This window comes from Chamaea fasciata, unplaced genomic scaffold (genome assembly GCF_029207755.1).
Source record: "Chamaea fasciata isolate MVZ Bird 193981 ecotype frontalis unplaced genomic scaffold, bChaFas1.0.hap1 SCAF_5, whole genome shotgun sequence".
In the NCBI taxonomy this organism is placed as follows: Eukaryota; Metazoa; Chordata; class Aves; order Passeriformes; family Sylviidae; genus Chamaea; species Chamaea fasciata.
In genome coordinates, this window is record NW_027094090.1 from 13,333,456 (window position 1) to 13,350,207 (window position 16,752).

General features: G+C 41.2%; 1 protein-coding gene across 3 annotated transcripts in view; it reads right to left on the bottom strand.

The window, feature by feature from the left end:
* The window catches only part of SRPK2 (SRSF protein kinase 2), a 130,023-nt gene extending 126,931 nt beyond the window's left edge, over window positions 1–3,092 (bottom strand). Inside the window, exons 1-2 of one of the 3 annotated variants that reach the window (XM_066182857.1) lie at window positions 2,906–3,092; window positions 2,717–2,801 (exon numbers count right to left, since the gene is read on the bottom strand). In XM_066182857.1, the coding sequence (XP_066038954.1) occupies window positions 2,717–2,801; window positions 2,906–2,921 (101 nt within the window). In that variant the 5' untranslated portion in view covers window positions 2,922–3,092. The remainder of the gene's footprint in view (window positions 1–2,716; window positions 2,802–2,905) is intronic. The other 2 variants (XM_066182853.1, XM_066182856.1) reach the window with 2 other exon arrangements.
* Between the last annotated feature and the right edge of the window lie 13,660 nt (window positions 3,093–16,752).

Below are 16,752 nucleotides of genomic sequence, written 5' to 3' on the forward strand. Positions count from 1 at the left end.
CAGTGAGATACTGTTTCCAGTAGCCTGAATGTTTGATTCCAAAGTAAAGCCATACCAAGTAAATTTTATTACAGGCAACTGTGGATATAGTCTTGATTCAAGACAAAGTGCTTCCTCTTCCAAATATGAGACACTTAGCTTCGATTTTCTTTTTTTTCCACCATATTGCAAAAAAGAATCAGATTCACCTCCACCAGTTCCCTTCACTGGCTTAGGGGGTCAACAGTGAGCAGCTACAGGACCAATCTTACAGCCTTTGGCAAATAAGGTCATAACAGACAAAAAGCTATTCAGAGTACTGCAATTTTTTCTTCTTGTGTCATCACCTTAGCACTCTTCAAACAAAAGCCTGCAAGTAAGCTACAATAAAACTCTCCTAGCCAACTTTACAAGAGTACAAGAGGAGTCCTGCAGTTCCCTTTGAAACACATTGTTAACAGCAACAATGGAAGTTACTCCATAAAGCTTTGGCCTGGCAAAGTCTTCCTAAGAACCAAAGTTGGGGGGGGGGGGGGGAGGAAAAAAAAACAACAGCCCTGCCCCCCCCCCCAAAAAAAAAAAAAAAACTAAACCTGCTTTGGATTCAAAACTAAGTCACAATTTTCTTATGGTATAGAATCTCCACCCCTCAAACCAACACTTTCATTTGCAGATACTGTGCATTTGATGTGCATCACAGACACCACATGCCTCTAAAACACTAGTATATGCCGTAGCAGTTGACTTTAAAGTAAGGGTAGGAACAAGACAAAAGTGATACTGAAAATGTCTGACACTGGTTTTACTTTGGAGGACTCAACTACTTGCAAGGAGACTTAAAAACTAGAAGGGAGTTTTGCTTTTGTATAGGAGCATAAAACAGTAGGTTGTCTCCAGAGCATAAAAGTGGTTTGAAGAGAAAACATACGCAGCAGAAGAGAAAAGATGGCTCTTGTCAACAACAGCAAAACCACTAGTTTCATGAGGCAACTGATCAGACTGGAGCATTGCATCTGGAAATGCCGACTCAGTCAGGCAAATGGCCAGCTCCTGACTGAGCACTCAAACTTAACAGTAGCCAGTTTCTTCAGCAAACACAAAGACTACCAGTTCTGTACTTATTAAATCTCTGTGAAAGCAAACTTTTAACAAACTAATTCAGCAAAACATCCCACTTAGCACCAGGAAGAAGGATATTAAATGCTCTATCACCTAAGAATAGAAGTTTATTAACAACCTTGTGGTTAAGACTTAACTGAAAGCTTCAAAAATAACTCTGAACCTAGAGGTACAACAAAATTTAACCTATTTCCATTTTCAGACTGGCAAAAAAACCCAAATCCATGTAACACTACAAACTGAAGGTTTTTGGAAACAAGGGAATAAATTACTGCATATCCTGCACATAACATTTGTTTCCATTGCAGTAACTCCAAATTCTAATAACTGAAACCATAATACAGCTTTTACACAATGCTGGAGGAAACAGCACGAGAAGAACAGGATGTGAACAAAAGTTAGCTGTCGAAGTCTCATCACCACTACACCAGCACCTCATCTATGTTATTTTTACCCATCCTGAAGGGGGAAAAAGCACCCATTCACTGTAACTAGGAAAACAAAGCAAACTTAACACTTCATGGTCAGTGATATATTATTTCTTCCAATAGAAATCACGAAGAAAAAGACCTTGCCCCTTGAATCATTTGCCACGGCACACAGCAACATCTGTCCCCACCACATACATATCCATCCATCCACTATACACTGCTTCTAAGAATAGCCAACTAGGAGGAGAAGGGAATGAGTGAGATCAGGACCCATTTCCCTGTCAAGAACAAAGCAGGCAGACTGGATCCCCAAGTAAGGAAAACAAAGACAAGAGCCTATTGGCAACTTAATGAGTCACCAATAAAGTCCCACTGAACAAAACACAGTAAAAGTTAGTGACAGAAGCATGTAATCCTTCAAGGACAAAAAATGAAACAGACCAAAGCCACACTGTCCTAGGGAAGAGTCAAGTGCGAACACTACAGAGATGGAAGAACGTTCCTATGTGGTTCAGTGAACAAGTATCATGAGAAAAGATCAACTGGACAGTGACAAGAACATGAAGGGCTAGCAGAAGACAAGAAGGGAGAAACAGAACAACTTCTGTTTAATCTGGAAGATTAACAGAAACTTGAAACAAACCAAGGAGATACTGGTATCAGCATCGTTGGCAATTAGACACATCTGGGAAAGGGGAAATAGTCTGATGGTACCGAGGAGGATGAGAAAAGGACTGCCTATAGATAGGACAATGATGCAGAAAGAAAGCTCAGAACAGAAAGCACTGGGAAAGGACACCACAAAGATGAGAGAACTGGAGGGAGAATCAAGAGGAACACGTGGGCTGGGCAGACCCCGACAAACCGGGGGTTCTCCGGGCCGGCGGCCGGAGTGCCTGGCGCGGCTTCCCACGGGGCGGCCCTGCCCGAAGGATGCTGAGCCCGGCGCCCGGGCTGGGGACAGTCCCCGAGCGGCCGTGGCGACATCCCCCGAGGAAGGGCCGGCCGGGGCGGGGGCTGTGCCCTGCCGGGGAGCCGCCCGGGGTCCCGCGGGCGGCGGGACCGGGCAGCCGGGACGGCCCGCAGGGGTTACGGGGCGCCGGGAGCGACGCGCGAGGGGCGCACAGGCAACGGAGGGGTCGCGGGGGGAGGCTCCGTCCGGGCGGGTCGGGGGTCCCCGTACTCACTTTTTGTGGGTCGCCGGGTGCTTGTCCCTCCTGCCGGCCGCCGCGGACTGCTTGGGCCGCCGCCTGCGGGCCTGCAGGGCCAGCACTGCCGGGAGAAGAGAACAGCCGGGAGCCAGCGTGAGCGGCAGCGGCGGCGGCCGCGCACCCCCCCCCCCCGCTCCCGCCCGCCCGGCAGGCACAGCGCGGTACCTTTGCGCGAGTTCATCGCCCCGCGCCGCGCGCTGCTCGGCGGGCGCGCCGCTCCCCGGCTCGCCCGGCTTCGCTCCCGGCTGCGATCTCCACTCCGCTCCCGGCCCCGCTCACGCTCCCGGCCCCGCCGGCAGCCGCCACCGCACGCCGGGCACCGTCCGGCAGCATCGGCACCGCCGCCCCGCGCCCGCCCCGCGCCGCCGCCGCCGCGCAGGCGCAGCCGAGCCGGCGGGGCCGCGGCCGGAAAGGCGCGGGCGGGGCGGGGCGCGGCAGGTGGCGGCGGGCGGGCGCACCTGAGGCGGGAGCGGCCCCGGGGCCGCCGCCGAGGCGGGGCTTCGTCGGGCTGTCGAGCCAAATGGGAATTAATTTTGCCAAGTTTTTGTTCGTGGTCGGAGTAACGGAGCGATCCGCCCTGTTGCTGTGCCACGGTGGGAGGTGTGGTAAGGGGCAGAGGAGAGAGGCGCCAGGCTCTCTCAGGGCAGCAGCTGGGGCGAGATCAGCTTTAGCTTGTCCCGAAACCTGTGTGGGGTGAGATGCCAGAACCAATTAACCTCGTGGCCAAATCCAGGGAAATTAGATTTCCTTAATTCTGATTTTCACTAAGTTGTTTGATTATCATGACGGACTACTCTTGGCAGTTGGTTTTTTCCTGCCAAAGGCACCTTGTTGGCCGCGGTACCAGGCACTGCTCAGGTTTGGCATAGTAGTGGCCCACTGAACACTGTTCCGTCTTGAGCTGTGCACAGCAGGGCTCAGTACTTGACAGTGTTACAACTGAAATTCTGTGCCATCTCTGCCTTAATGCCTGGAGCCAGCTATGATCTGGGTCATATCCAAAGCTCCAATCTAAGCGTGAGGCTTGGCTGGCTTATCTTCACGTGGCACTGAAATTCCAAAGCATAGTAACTGAAAAATAACGGGATGGTCATTAAATTTTGAGGCAGAACCGCCTCCCTAAATCACAACACAAAGAATCCATAAGGATGATCTTAAAAGCAGCTGCAGCCAAGGCATTATGAGAGTGAAGGGAACTTGCAGTAATTGCTGGTCTTAAGTAATTGGATCATTGAGATTTCATCTAGACAGAAAATTGAATCCCTAGGTCTAGTTAGTTCAGCTTAGGAGGGGCAGAACCACAGAAAGATAAAGCTAGGCAACCCAAAAAGGAGGCACTACACTGTATAATGCTTTTTTTATCTGACTAGAGAGCCTGGTGAACAGAAAACAATAGGACCATGAAGTTTGTAAACTGCAGCTCTCACCAGGCACCCCAGCTGCATTTCTAAATCAAAACATTTTCTGTGTCCCATCCTCCATCATCAAAGTACACAGGAAATAAACATTTCCAGTATAAACTGCTGCCAGTAATATCTGGTGCTGGTAGGTTACATTTCTCCCTTTCTGTAGTTAGTCTTTTAGTTCAGTGTGATAGATTAGGTAATAGAAGGCTCTATTGAAAATTTGAAGATTTTCTGCCGAGAAAGTTTACATGCATGAAAATGAATAATAGCTGAATGTTAAGAAAGCAGACTATGTATTTACTCATTGTTTCCAGGCTAATTTTAGCTTCACTGGGTAAATTGTGGGCCTGCATGAATACTTGTTCCTGTATAGAGAATGAAAGAGACAAGCAATACAATTGATGATCGAGAAAACAGTACGACTTGCTTTATTCTTTGTCAGGGCAGTGCTGCATTGAAGTTGTATTGTAGCTATGGTTCTAGTACAGAAACCATACCAGGGTCCTCATCATCTTTTCAGCAACTTGTGTGCCATTCTGTTTACTTTAACGGGAATTTTATTTGTAGAACTAATTGGACAATTGGGTCTTAGATAAGTACAGGGAGCTTTGCTTACATCAACAGGATTATAAATCCACCAGATCTGGAGTCAGGAAGGAATTTCCCTCACGAGCATAATGTCAGCAACATAATCAGGGCAAGGGAACAATTTGCCAGCACACAGAGAAAGCACTTGTTAGGACCAGGTGGGTGTATAATACACACACAGTTTCACTCAGTTCTAGTGGAAACATATTTTGGGACTCTATTTTATAGGGGTTTTGTTGTTTTCTTCATCCCCTACCTTGCCAAGCGTCACTCAGAGGATGATCATGCAGAAGTACAAAAAAAATCACCGAGACTATGTATGTATAGAGGATTACCATGTGCAATTAACTGACTGGAGAGTAAATTAAGGTCAGCAGAGGCTAAACATATTTCAGAGAATGAAAAAATAAAAACCAACAACCCCCCGCCCTATTTCTCAGACTCAAGAGAATTACTCCCCGAGAACACAAAGAGTAAATGAAATTTTTAAAAATTACAGGAACAATTTTATTTATGTGCTTGTTAAAGAAGAGTCTGCCATGTTTATTTGAATCCACTCATTTCAGGGAAATTTGTCATCTTTATTTAAATACACTTCTTTTTCAAAAGGAAATGATGAGCCAAGAGAGAAGACAGACTAAATGGCAAAAGGCAGCATTTGCTAAATCAGTATACAGCATAAAAGTGGACTGAGCCAGAATGTATATGCCTGTCTCTCTGAACACTTTATGGGAACAGGTGTCTGATTTGTTGCAGGGATTATCATAGAGCTCATTCACTCAGGGGAAAGGCGCTGTTAAGTTCAGGTGATATGACCTATGCTGAAGGGAGGGACAACAGCAGATTTAGGTGATCTTAGGCGCAAACATCAGGAGAAAAGAAGAATTAAGTATCAAATTATGGAATGGTATTTTTGCCTATCTGTAATATAGCTTGGACCTGATTCCCACAGATATTTGGTTTGTTTCCTTTTTACCTAGCTTTGAAATATTCTCTTACATATGAAGACTAACTTTTCCTTTTGTACAGAATAATAAGTTACCTAGCAGCAGTCCTGTAAACATGATATTGCCATTCATCTGAGAATAGCTGAAAATTCTTCCTTCAGCAGAGGGATGTTAGAAAATTTTGCCCTGATTTCTGTGCCACTTCCTTTTAGCACTGCTTTTCCCACTCTGTAGTAGCATGGGCTCATATCCTTATTTCTGCACTTCTCAGAAATCAGAATATGAGCCAACTTCACACTGCTCTTGCACAGAATGGAACAAACATGAAATAAGACATAAGGCAGAGGAAGGAAAAAAATCAACAAAACGATAAGTGATGGGAAAAGGAAAAAGAAATTTAGTGAAAGGAAATTCCCAGTTACAGGCGAGCTCTCATTAATATGCAAGTCCAGCTTTCTCATCCTCTCGCCTTTCATTGTTGTCTCTTGTTCCTTCAGTTCCCACCCCCATTCTGAAGTTCTTTAAGTATGACACACCCAACTAGGCATACAAACAATGGGTCTGTCCTTCTCTTGCTCACTTGAAGAATTTTCTATCTACCGAAGTGGGTTTTTTCCTCGTCTATTGTGTAAACAAAGCAAAGAGGACAATTCTCAGCTTGGTTTTGAGCAACACAGACAACAAACTTACAGATAGGAAGGATTAAGCAACAGCAACTAAGTAGCTGAGTTTCTTCTAAGGTCAAGACTATTGGCTCATCAGTGCCTAAGTATAGCCAGTTAACATTAATAGGAGCATTGCACAAGTTAAACAAGAAAAGTAGGCTGTTATCTCGGTAGTGTAATGAGAAAAAATAGCAGGAAGCATGAGTTGGGATTTCCAAAAAAAAACGAGGTTAGAAATTCCTCCGTTTAGATTCCTGGCTCATTCACTGATTCACTGTGCCCTTCCTAAAGCAAATTACATGACTCACCTGGCTAATTTTCTTCATCTATAAAATGGTACAGTGCATGCCAGCTACACAGAGTTTACATTGGTACAGAACTCTTGTTTATCAAGTTAATTTGGATTACTAATAAAAGAAGAAAGACATGAAGGACAAAGCAGACGGGTTTAACACCAATTTGACATGAAATTAAAGACTAACCTGTGCCCAGAAATAGCTGCATCAACCCAGATATGTATTGAATTTGTCTAAAATAGGGCATGAACTAGCATGACTTAACTCAGATCTGAAATAGAATTGAAACAGACTCTGGCAATATTTTTATGAAAATATTTCTTCTAGTGTTGAAGCACTCAGGTTTTCAGAATGACTCATTCTAGCTTCCCCCATTACTTCCAGCAGGCTCCTAAACACCCCTTCAATTAAACTTCCTCCAGTTTCCTGGGTCCTTGTCTTAAATTTCTTCATTAGACTCCTCTCCTGGTTCCCAGCTCTTCACCCATCTTGCCCTTCCCATCTTGATCTGCATCATCTCCTTTTTCAAATATATTGTCTTTTTTTTTTTATTCTGTTTAAACCGGATGGCTTCCTCCTTCATGCTGATTAGAGGTCAGCCAGAGAAGAAAGGACCGCTGAAAGATTAGCAACTGCTCTCAGTTTTCTGTTCAACCTCAACACAAGCAATTATGGCAAAAGTTTCTCAGCAGTGATGCAGTGATGTTTAGATTCAGTCCTACTATTTCTTTCTGACTGGCAGCTATGCAGTCTGGTCGTGCATGTGAGAGATTCATCTGCTAAGTAAGCGTGGAATATTTTCAAACTCAGTTATTAAACACTCACATGTCTCCAACATGCACAAAATGCTTTTTTACAAAGTCTCATAATTTGCCCACATTTTAGCAGATTTTCCTAAGGATTTCAATGGCACATCTTTGATATTAAGGCCTCTTTCTGTGAAATCTCGGCCTCCTACTCAAAGGTAGGGATTGCCAACCAGTGAGATGAGAATCCATTACAAATCAGATGCAGGGATTACCGTGTTTCCCTTTCTCTTCACCTGGACTACACAAAAAAAAGTCACAATGAAAAAATAAGGAACAAACCATAAGCTTAAGTGTAACGTAAGAGGAAGCAATGGACTCCTTTTCTCTGGAAGAATAAAGCTTCTTTCTTTCCTGTAACCTTCCCCGTACTTTTACTTGATACAAGATGTTTTCACAGCCTTCAGAAAAATCAGACGCCAGCTGACTAGTAGGATGATGCCATGTTATGTCAGTAGTACCCCAAAAGTCCTTTCTTCACACATCCTGCAGTGTGACATCGCTACAACACCCTTGCTAACACCCTTCTGGAAATTAGCAGCCATTACCCCATTGCTGCTCAGTGAGGACCAGTGTTCCTTTACAGACTTTCAGATTACAATGCATTCTGAAATAAACCTCTGTGAGGGGAATGGCCAGTAAAGAAGCACTGGCCAAACAAGTTTGTCTGGGTACAGTTCCAGAGCTTCATCTTGACAACAGATTTGACCTCTTTCATAGGAAGCAACCATTTGGTTAAGAACGGCTCAGTTACACTGGCAATGTGCATTAGTAGCTACGGTTATCAGTGTACTGTTGTTTGCCATTAATGCACAGAACATTGCCTCTTTTGCTTAATTAGTTTTGACTACATACTGAATCCAAGGAATTATTGAGCAAGATGGGCATTTCCGAGAAGTGGCTGAGGATTCTTTTCATATTATCAGCATTCTTTTAAAAGTATTAATTATTTCATTACTCAGCATGGGATATTTCATTCCATATGATTAAAGTTTTACGAAGTTAACAGTAACTGGATCTTACAAAGTGAAATGTCAGCCAGCTTCATAGTCATAAGCATTAGCAGCCTGGTTCATAACTGGTATGAACTAGCCATTCAGTTTCATTCTGTCTGCATATGTCTATAACATATCTATACCGTGTAAAACAGCAACAGAATTTTTTTCAAAAGCAGAAAATCTTACAGCTAATGGTTAAAATAAAAGCAGAATTAGCTTAACTTGTTAGCCAACCTTGTTAGCCTTCACAAAGAGCACACATGAATGAACCTTGTTATTTTCAAAGAGCTGAAGAAAGACTGATTATCTACCTCTAGGCATGGGAAATTCCCTGTGCTCCTACTATAAGATGTGTAACATTAAATCACAGTGAAAATATTATAAACAGTCAGCTATGTTCATTCAAAGCACAGAGAATTAATCTACTGCAATTTGGCTCTGTGCATTGTTTCTTAGAAATTAATTCCGTGGGCTTGATTTTTTGGGTTTGATTTAATCATGTTTTACGCCCACTTTGCCATTCATTGTAGTAACACAAATGACTGTGGTAGGAAATATTCACATGCTTCTGCCTTCAGAGCTGCAAACTATTATAATAAACATTGAGAATGTAAATATTGTCACCAAAGAGTATGTCTTCATTGCACTCTTTACTCAAGTCAGGCCTTCAAAATCACTACACTGTTAAAATATACAATAAGACACAATAAGTCTGTCTATTTACAGTAACTTCTAAGCCATGAAGATTTTTACCCATTTTCCAGAACACTCAGTGCCTTACTAGCAGGGCTGCCCTGGTACAAATAAACCACGAAACTAAAGGATCGTGGCTTTTTCAGTTCCTAGTGAGGAAGAAATACAGTTTCTTCTTTGTTCAGATATCTGACTTTAACTTGTTTTGAAAATAAGGTGGTTTATTTTCTTCAAACACTGGTTGCAATAGGTATATAGGTCCATTTCCTAAAACCTCCTCCTCTGTCCTAACTTATGTGTTATTGTTAAAGTAATCACAAAAATGCAGAAAACTGAGGAAAAAGTAAATGGCAAGAGCCAATTGCAAAATGGTGATAGAATGTATAACTGATTAGTTGATAGTAGGATGCCTCCAAACCAACATGTTTACCAATATGCTTGCCACTATTTGCATTCAGTGGAACAATGCACTGGACCATTTATATGGGAGCAGAAGCAAGAAATGATACTGCAAACTCAGTACACTCACAGCGTGCTTCTTATCATTGAAAACCCAGGGGAACAAAGTGCCTTTTCTGTCTCTTCCTTTGAACTGTAGTTGAAATCCATGTGGAAATATGATAATGTTGATAGTTTTTTGTACACACCAATTTATCTAAGACTGTTCTGGTTATAAAAACAAGGTCTTAAAGGTCTTTTCCAACCTAAACAATTCTAGGAGACTATGAACTTTGCTTGCCCTGATCAAATTTTTGAAGAAGGCTCCTTGTCCTTTCTTTGCCCCAAAATAATACATAGTTCAAGATTAAGAACTCTGTTACAAACTATAGTAGTGTATGAAATAGTACTGGAAATTTACCTGCAAATAAAAAAGTATGCAGAAATCTTATTTGCAGTGAAATCAATCTCAAATGCAATGGAAGTCTGTTTTGCCAGCAAACTATTATCCTTTTCTCTAGAGGTAGCCTGGTCCTCATATAAAAGAATTACATATGCCCAAATAGTCTTTCATTTCAGAAGTTAATGATTGGCTATTACTATTTAAAATCTAAAACTGCCTAGCCAGCTGAAGAACCTGATCATGGGGAATACGTGTCCCCTGTATATCACCTGGTAAAAACGTGGGTGCTACAGCTTATTGGACATGAGGGGAAAGACCTACTCAAGAAACTGTACTTGATTTTGTAACATGTATTCTGACTTTCCAATTGTTCTCTAAACAATTGGCAACTACTTCTCATCTCCCTTTTCAGAACTCAAGATATAACATATAGGCCCGCCCATGTCCAAGGTTTATTTGCAGCAAGTTATCCTTGAATCTTTGTTGGTTTTGTTTTGTTGTGGTTTTTTAGCTGTTGTTGGATAAGGGTCTTTTTCACCAAATGCATATCTGATTTGGCCCCCAGAGAGAAGAAAGAAAAAAAGTGTCACCCTGTAACACTTTGTATCATGCTGAGCCTTAAATTAATATTTAATGTGCCTACTGTGCTTTCATTTTATCTCTTTTTTTGTGTTCAGAAACTGTTGTATCTCTTGCTGCCAGTGTACAGAGCCTATAGTGTTTCATATTAATGCATTCTTGCACAGAGACTCTGATGGTTAGGGAGGCCCTGGCTGAGGGATGGGAGCTGTCAGATAAAAGGGATGTTTACCAGTTAAGGTTTCAAACAGCAGTGCCATGAGAATATATTAATCAGTTGGATATCCCAGACTGGAAGAGGAAACAACTTTTCTTAGGATCTGCTAGAAGACCATTTTAGTCTAGCAGGCAATTAGCCAACCACTGAATGGAGAGAGACAGAAAGCTGTAGAACAGATACAGGGAGTTCTCTCCAACAATTTCAATGACTGCTGTGATTTTCCTCATATATCAGTCATTTGTAAGAATTATCAAGCAAGATCAGGGAAAATACACAGTTGAATATTAAAAGGATCCTGAATTATAATGCTAAGGCTAGCTAAAAATAAATCTGATTCTTATCTTTTTGGCTGGAAGGCATCCTGTGAACTAAAAGAGACAAGAAACCAGACACAGCAAATGCAAAATTATTTCCACTTAACACAAGTGGGATTTAGCATGGGCATTCCCTGCAACAGTACTTTAATGCTAGTACTTGTGTGACACTCACAAAATTCAGGTGTAGATAAAAAGGTAGGCACTTGGTTCTCACTAAGCATCTAATCCCAGCTTTCAGTAAGTTTAATAGTTACCAGTTAAATCATGCCTAGAGAAAATTGTTAATTGCATAGGTAATTTTTCACCAGTTTGAATTTATATTGGACTCTATGGGCACATTCCCAGTAGAGTAAGGATCCCAAGGGGAAAAAGGAGACAGAAGTTACAACTCCTGTCCTTAGCCAAAGGAACAGTCATACTACACCATCTGCTATCCCCCATACTAATTAATACCTGCACAGGTAATGTTGTGGTGATGTTATAATCCTGTCCATTTTACACAGTTGCTGTTATCAGTTCTGTTTCTGTGTGTCTGTCCTTTGGTACTGTCATGGTCCCTGTCCATTTGGTTGTTTTTGAGACCAGCTCCACATCGCAGTTACCACTTCACTACCTCTGCTGCAGGAATTTCTTACAGTACAGCCCTTTTTGCCCCAGTCTAAAATCTGATACAAACTGTTCTGCCTCAAAAGCTGTCCAATGTGAACGGAGAAGCAGATGTGCTTTATTTTCTTTTTCTGATTTTGAATGAGTCTGCTTGATTCTTTTATTATCAGACTTACAAAAAGTGTTTTTCTGTAAGAGTTTGCCACCCTGAATTATCTTTTTTCCTGTGCTCACCCTAGAGGATCACTAGAAGGTTGTGCAAGTCTCCAGCTAGCTCACAGCATGCCCAGACACAGCTGTCCCAGAAGTCTCTTTTTGCATTGCTTAAATGAAATAGCTGTACAGAAATGGAGAAAGTCATGTGGAAACAGGGACTTAAACTGCTGTATGTTTAAGGTCCTTCATGGAAAATGAGTAAGCAGACACACAAAAATAGAAGTTGTTTGGAAGTGTGCAAGGCCACAGAATAGTATCACTGTGCACATGTTGCAATTGATGTTCACTCTGCCAAATAGGTGGGATGGATACCAAATTACTTTAATTTATTCACTCAGCTAGGCAGATAAGACTAGACTCAAGGGACTTCAAGATCATTTCTTAATATGACTTTTTCAGGAAGAGATTGTAAGGTATAAAAGTATAAGCCATGCTTCCTCTCCTGCCCTCTTTTTGGACATCAGTGACCTTGTGTAACTCTTAACTTTTTCTCTCTCTGAGAAGAAACTCTGCAGAGTTTCATCACAGTAACTTTAGGTTGTTGTTGCCAGGAACAAACATGCCTTCCTGAATTTTTTTAAATGCCCACTGCAGACAAAGATCCAGGAGCAACTTGCATAAGCAGGCCTACATTAGCTCCAAGTGTGCTAGTCTGGGTACTATAGCAGCAGCCTTTTATTGGGGACCTGTGGTTACTCTGTGCTAAATTAGTGAATTAATGAACTAGTAACCTAGAAAATTAGCAGGCTACACTACTGGATAAATGCAAGTCAACTAGTTAAAATTAGCTTCAATTTGTTAGGACAATCTGTAGTTGCTCAAGACTTTCAGAGCTGAGAACTGTATCTGTGATCTTGGACCTTAAATTACACTCTGCCATGTAGCAATACATTACAGTCTCATTGGCCAGTAGACCACGGTGTTGATCTGAAATCAGGACCCAGAATCCCCAGCTATTTCTCAGCCTTACTCTGAAATGAAATCCAGCCAGGCTTGACCTTCTCCACCACCTGGTTTCATGGGTGGAATAATAATTGGGCATGAGGCCAGAAAACAGCAGTGCTGTGCTCTCATATGGCCTCTGATCTGGAGGAACTAAGGAACTAGGGTTTGGTTATACTGAGCAGCACAACACTTTGCAGTTTAGACTGGACTTGAGAAAGTTTAGACTGTTTAGATTAATCATGTGTTTGTTGAATACTCTGTGTATAAAAGCCATTTTTTTTTCCTAAATTGAATCATTGCTTAATTATGCTTCCTCAGCAGACAGTTAAAGAGCATAAACATTTTAGATTGTTTCCCCATTTTTCTTAAAATAGCGTACCATTAATTTCCTGTTTCTTAAGAGTTATTTTGGGGGCATTTCTAGGTTTGACCTCTGGATAATCATCCCTCTTTGTATATAGCAACATTTCACCCCATACATTTTAGCACTTAGACTTTAAAACATCTCTATTTTTACTACACTCACCTTTTAAGGAACGTTTAATTTCATTAATGAGGTCATGGTACCCTAACTCCCAACTCCTGTTTGCAAGGTCCAAAAACTTGGCAAAAAAACTGTCTGAAAAGTATCACGTTTGTTGTCATACTGCATTTATGTTTGTTTCCTAAGCAATACAACAAAGACGTCTATTAATGAAGAGCAGACACTCACAGTTAATGACAGACACAGTTTTTTAATCAAGTAGCATTTAATTAAACTGGAGAATCATCCTTTTGTGGGGCCCAAAGTGTGGAACCTAAACAGAGATATATGTCAAATTGCTCTTCTTTGAATAAGTACTACAGCTTGCAAGACAGTAATTTTTAAATGTCAAGAAACATTAGCACCAGAACACTTGAAATGTCAGAAATTTTTAGTTAAGTTTTTAGAATTTTCACGCTAAATAACTTATTCATCTCATAACTCATTTAAGCTCCTTCCCAATTTCTTTCTCTGAAGTGGAAAATTATTTGTTCCTAAGTGCAAGCAATCCCATACTCTAAGTTAATTAAAACATCTACATGAAACATCCATAAAGCTATCTTAATTGGTTTTTTACTCCTGTTTTAATTTTTAGTGGGACTTTTATTAGTATTTTCTTAGCATATGTTCCAAGAAAACAAGATTTGTATGAAGGGTTGGTCTCCCTCTGATATATTTTTAATTAATTGCCTGATTTCAAATGAAGCTGGCAGTGGATTCATCTGCCAGTTATTAAGTCTCAAAGTTACTGTGAGGACACTAGGGATTAGCCACCACTAATGTGTCTCTTGACAGCAAATGAAGGAGAACTGAGAAGCCTTCTACTCTATTTGGCAGGATTTGAATGAGTCAACCCATTTGCCTACTGTGGTCTCGGCAACAAGCTGGAAAAAGGCAAGCAGAGGGTGTACAAATGATGTACAAATGACTAGAATGATGTACAAATTATGAGAATTACAATGTGGGGGGAAGGCATCTGAGAGATAGAAGGGAGCTGAGGACATTGGAAGGAAGTACAGGAAGTAGAGAAAGACTGGAAGAATATTTTGATGGCATCCTGGTGGGAAGTTGTAATGAACACAGAATACAAATTTATCAAAAAACAACCTACATTGGTTTTACTACTCATGAAACACAGTAGTTGTTTAATAGTTCAGCACAGTCTTATTTTTAATGGGACCTATCTGAAGATAAATTATTTTCAGCTAATGAACACATTGTGATTAATATGTAAGAGAGATTTTAAAAGAGACATTGAATCCTCTGCCTTCGTTCTGATTGTGAGATGGAAGAAAAATTGCAAAGTTATGATTTTAAGATAATACTTTCTAATTTGCACCAAGTTCAAGATCTTCTCATTTACTCTCATGGACTAGCTGAACTGCATTCTTCCCAATGTCTAAATCTGCTCATATTTTTACCAGTGTGTACAAATATATCTGAAGTCAAATAAATAGAGTTCTTTTGCGGGTATTCTTGGCTCATAAAGTACACCTGCCTCTAGGTCAGTTTTGTCAGCCATCTAGACTTAAAGCAGAAAATCAAAATTTACCATCTTGTTCTTTAAAACAAATAATGGATTTGTTAGTCTGAGCTGCAGCTTTGTTTAAGGCACATTGTTTCAGCTGCAGCCATGCAGTGACTCAAGCTGCTGCTTGTTGAGTGTGTGTTCATATGGCAAACCTTGCTGAGAAAAACTGAGCATGCCTTTATCAATATGCTGGTTTTGAGCATGGGGGGATTCAAGCTACTTGCCCTTGTAATTTTTTTTAAAGCCATGAAAAATCCTGAGCCTAAATTCTTTTAACTTGGGTACAGAATTGTGAGCTGGTTACCTTGAGCTACCTGCAGCTATTCTAGACACCTGGAGCTAAACCCTTCTGAAAATCTGTCTGCAGGGCATTTTTTCTCAGTATCAGTTCAATGACAAATACTGTGTGCTGCTAGAGGATGCAGATGCTGTTCACACACTACGTAAATGCATTTTGTAAAAATACACACTTAAGAAGGTTTTTTTAAGGGATCTCTTCTGAAAGTATCTAAGGAAGTATGTGATTGAACAGCTCTGTAGAGGGATGCTTCAAAATGTGTTAAGAAGCTTTGGTGGTTTATTAGACTGTATGGTTGTCAGCAAGAGAGAAAGCATTGGAAATACAATATATTTGTACATAATTATTCACATTGCAATTGCCACTCTATCCTCAACTGTATTCCTGTAATAGGAAAAGTAGCACCAAGAAAATGAGTGGAATTATTTTTTGTAGACCTGCAGTGACTAACAGTGGCATGAAAATTTAATGGACCTATGAAAGAACACTCTGTCTGCAGAGGAGTGTGCTGTCCATAGGAAAGTCTCTGTACAGAAACTGCCCACACAGGGCTGCTGTGTGGTTTTACAGTGCAGCAGTGAGCACAGTGCTTCTGTGGAGGCTGTTTACCTAGCCCAGCTATGGTGAATTCCAAATGGGACTTTCATACTGCACTGGAAAGAGTTTTTCACACTTTCTCAGTTTGTAAAAGGCAGTTCCAGACCCTATTGTAAGGAAGTGTGTAGAGCCAAATAGTTGCTGATTAATGCCTTCTGTTCTGTGCCTGGAGAATTTTATGGATTACGGTGAATAAAAGGCTAATTTATCTCCTAAAGCATATATTGATATGAATGTGATCACTTTTCTGCACTACCTAACTTGCGTTAATGGAGTGTTGCTTCAATGTATTGTGTTTCTGGCATGTTCTGACTGTATCCATAACGTCTTTGTGTGGCCTGAACTTCCTATTCATTACAAATCGGTGAACAGCAGTAAGCAGTTCAACAAATAGATATTTCTTAAGCTGTCAAACTCAAAGCCTGAATAACCTAAAGAGAAGTGCAATCAGACCTGCCAACTGTAAACAATAAACGAAGTTCTAAAATGCAGAATGGCTTACAAGTAAAATAAAACTGAAAAGTTAGGTTGACCTGCAACTCAGCTGTAGTTTATGAAAACATTAATACACAAAAGAATGAAGGCAGCACCAGTGCCTGGTAACAACTCCCTGCTTTTTTGCTTTTTCTCTTTTCTCTTTCTGTTGCATTCATGCAGAGTATAACACACTACAAGCATACAAAAGGAAAGGGCTGCAGGGTTCCCTGAATTGTTCCAGTCAACTCTCTTCATGTTTGACTGCTAAGTCCCATGCATAGAGATTAGGAGACTGGAATAGACTTTAAAGCCAATGAGAAACTGAAGCAGCAGCAGAGTAAAAAGTAGGTGTTCATTGGTCCATGCAGAAGTCTCAAAACTTACAGGCATTCTCCCTGTTTGGTCCTTCCTTTCACCTTCTATCTGTAAGAAATTACTCTGAAATTTTGAGGTCTGCACACAC